The 3235-nt window shown below is 49.3% G+C and overlaps 1 protein-coding gene across 1 annotated transcript; it reads left to right on the forward strand.

Annotated features, from left to right (window-relative positions):
* The first annotated feature begins 1369 nt into the window (after positions 1-1369).
* Positions 1370-2758, forward strand: LOC133917903 (transcription factor bHLH95-like). Its single transcript, XM_062361725.1, has 3 exons — positions 1370-1789; positions 1908-2387; positions 2651-2758. The coding sequence occupies exons 1-3, from the start codon at positions 1370-1372 to the stop codon at positions 2756-2758; spliced, it is 1008 nt and encodes a 335-aa protein (XP_062217709.1).
* Positions 2759-3235: the final 477 nt, after the last annotated feature.

The raw sequence follows: 3235 nt of genomic DNA on the forward strand, positions 1-3235 counted from the left end.
CGGGAAATCAGACGGCCAAGATGGACCGAATTCCCGGAGTTTGCCAACTCGATCGGTTACTGCCGTTGATTTGACAAACTGGACGGCTACTCTCGGATGTACATTCCGTGCAAGCGTACCATCTCGTCCCAAACACCGAAGGGCACCAAAACGCCGATCAAAAGCTGCAAAGCAGGCCAAAAAAATGCATGAAAAAGGATGCCCTTCACACGTGGATGGCTCGCTACTATACCGCGCCATTGATATGTTGTGGAGCTTCGTCTTAACCCTTGATGCATCTTACCTTTGCTTCGGCTAGAAGCTTAATTTTTCTGAGAAGTTAGAACTGGAACGGCAACACAAACACAGGCATGCAGGACAGCTTCTTGTTACACTCGGAGCCAAATGAACCAAGCTGTATCTGGCGGCACGCATGCAAAAGACGGCTTCAGCTTTGCTTATCCCCCCGGTAAAACCTGCCAGGTGTTTGGTAGGATAGGTAAAGGTGATGACGACGACGAAACAGTCGGGCGCCATGCTTGAAATGTTGCTTGCCCTCTGTAAAGTGAGAACGGAATTTGTATCCTTGCAGTTGCACAAGAACGATAGCTTTGCTTCTGTACAATAATGCTACTTTTTTCTCTCTTTTTTTCTTTTTTGTGCTCTGAAAAATGAGGACGCGGTTTCGCTTAGATCTATGCACCGGTTGTTAGCGGTCAGTTGCTAAAGAAAGATGTATTATTACTGTGGATCAATGGTTGCATCCTGAACAGACTGATTGGAAGTTCAGAAAATGGCTGAAGAATGTGCCAGCACTAGGCGAAACGAAAGCAGTCTACACCTGTATCGTTGTGCAATTTTTTTTCTGGAATATGTAGAAGGACTGTGTGTCATTGTATTAAGTAGGAAAAACAAAGTTCGTGTCCTTTTGCCATTAATAACTCCTGCAGCTGCAAGTATTTACTAAGTAGAGGGGCAAATGTACTACTACTTTCAGAGGAAGTGGTCATTAAAATGTTGCAAGGCAGTACTCGATGCTGCATTATCTGCTACTGAGTGACCATTTGGAGTCGAGGTCATCATGCACAAAAGACTGCTCCATTTGGTTGCATATCTTTTTCTTGCCGTGTCAATAAGCAGGCTGTGAACTCAATGGAAATGTTAGCGTGAAACAGCTAATCTGCCATCAGACGTTACACATCATTTTGCAGTAGAATTTTCCTGTTCGCCAGACAGAGAGAGTGAGAGAGAGAAATTTTCAGAAAATAACGTGTGGTAACTTTGGCCATGCTGAATTCCTGACAAACACAAACACACTATACATCACTCCCAAAACACATACATTGACACGTCTCCTATCCTGATCCAAGATCCTCACAACCTTCCTGCCATGGACACCACCGCCTCCAATGAGCACGGCAGCGCACCGCCGGCGACATTCACCTACACCCAGAGTCCCGGTGAGAACAACAACGGCGGATCCTGGAATGGCAGCTCGGTGGTCGCTGATGCCTGCAAGGGGAAGGACGTCGTCCCGAATGCCCATGGAGGAGAACTTGGCGCGGCCGGCGGCAGCCACACCAACGCCGGCCTGTCCAAAGGTAAGCACTCAGCAGCGGCCGTAACTGCAGCCGACGTTGCCAACGACAACTTATCGAAGGGTAGGAGCTTGGCTGCTGACGCTGGCGCCACGGTCGGCGGCAGCAGTGGGGGCGACAAGGCGCACATCATCACTGAGCGGGAGCGGCGCAAGCGGATGAAGAACATGTTCAGCAGCCTGCGCGCGATCCTCCCCCACGTTCCCGAGAAGGTGAGTCTCTCACACGACACGATCTTGCGCATCTCGCATGTATTAGCTTCGAGCGTGCAGACGCAGGGCTATAGCGCCAGACACTTTCTACAGTGCTGTGATGGTGGTGGTGATGCAGACCGACAAGGCGACCTTAGTGAGCGAGGCGATCGGCTACATCAGGGTCCTGGAGGACACGGTGGTGAAGCTGGAGAAGCGAAAGCTGGAGCTCGAGTTCGCGCGGCAAGCCGCCGCCGCCGCCACCGCCGAGGACGGGGCCACCTCGTCGTTGGCGCCACAGCATGCCGCGCAGGGGGGCGCCATGTCTTCGGTAGTCTCGCATGGCTCCGACTGGCAGCAGCAGCAGCAGCCTGTGGCCGCGTCAGTGCCACTACCGGCCACTGCGGTGACCGTGGCGCCAGTCGGGTTCCATACGTGGTCGGGGTCGAACGTCGTGCTGAGCGTATCGGGCGACGACGCGAACATCAGCGTGTGCGCGCCGCGGCGCCCCGGCGTGCTGACGTTGGTGTTGTCCGTGCTGGAAAAGCACCGGATCGACGTGATCGCGACGCAAGTCGCGTCCAATGGCGTCCGGAGCATGTTCATCATCCATACCCATGTAAGTAACCTGCTCGATCCATCGTCCTCCAGGTTTTGTGGTTTTATATATAGGTGCAAGAATGGGAGCTTGCCGGCTGGGGAAACGGTATTCTAGAGGACATCTGTTCGCTGTGTGATGTATAGCAAGTCTGGTACTTTTTATAGGGATCATTCTCACCTCTCTTTTTTTTTTGTCATTCGGCGAAATCCTGCAACTACATTAGAAATCTGATACCACCATAATTGTGGAGCTATCCATTGCGGACTCGTTTGGATATACAGTTTATTGAAGTTGATTCTACTGGAATAGCAATGGAAATAGTTCATTTTCCTCACAATCTTGAGGGATCGGACCTGATCTGCACTAAATCCAAAGGGAGAGATGACTAGTCCACTTGGCAGTAGGCCTACTATGCTGTTATGAGGAAAAATAATATCGCACCTACTCTTCATCTATTTGAATTCCAAAATAAACATTTTATCGTTCAATCACGAGTAGGGGCAGCGGAATCCAGAATAATCCAACAAAAAGGGAACCAGATACTAACCGAACAGAATCAAGTTAAACTAATTGGCATATATGGTTACTCTATCTTATTTGACCTCAATCTTTTGGCCAAAGGTACCGGTTTGCAAACGCCTTACATAAGTTGAGTTTGCATGATTTTGATAACTGTAAGAAAATAGCATTTTTGAGGTATGTTCTGTCGCAGTGTGTATATTTATGGGACACATCTTTTGGAGCTGACATTGCAAATTACGAAAGCCTACCACTTTTTTTTTTAAACGAACAGGCAGGAGATCTCTCTATTTTATTGAATAAGTAGGAGAGATCAAGACCGGTCAAAGATCATACAAACCGAGGCA

The sequence above is a fragment of the Phragmites australis genome, chromosome 5 (assembly GCF_958298935.1).
Source record: "Phragmites australis chromosome 5, lpPhrAust1.1, whole genome shotgun sequence".
NCBI lineage: Eukaryota > Viridiplantae > Streptophyta > Magnoliopsida > Poales > Poaceae > Phragmites > Phragmites australis.

Bases quoted from the DNA above. Each gene is read 5' to 3' on its own strand.
- LOC133917903 (XM_062361725.1), top strand. From the start codon at position 1,370: ATGGACACCACCGCCTCCAATGAGCACGGCAGCGCACCGCCGGCGACA. The intron at 1,790-1,907 runs GTGAGTCTCTCA...GTGGTGATGCAG, and splicing joins TCCCCCACGTTCCCGAGAAG to ACCGACAAGGCGACCTTAGT. The intron at 2,388-2,650 runs GTAAGTAACCTG...TTGGATATACAG, and splicing joins TGTTCATCATCCATACCCAT to TTTATTGAAGTTGATTCTAC.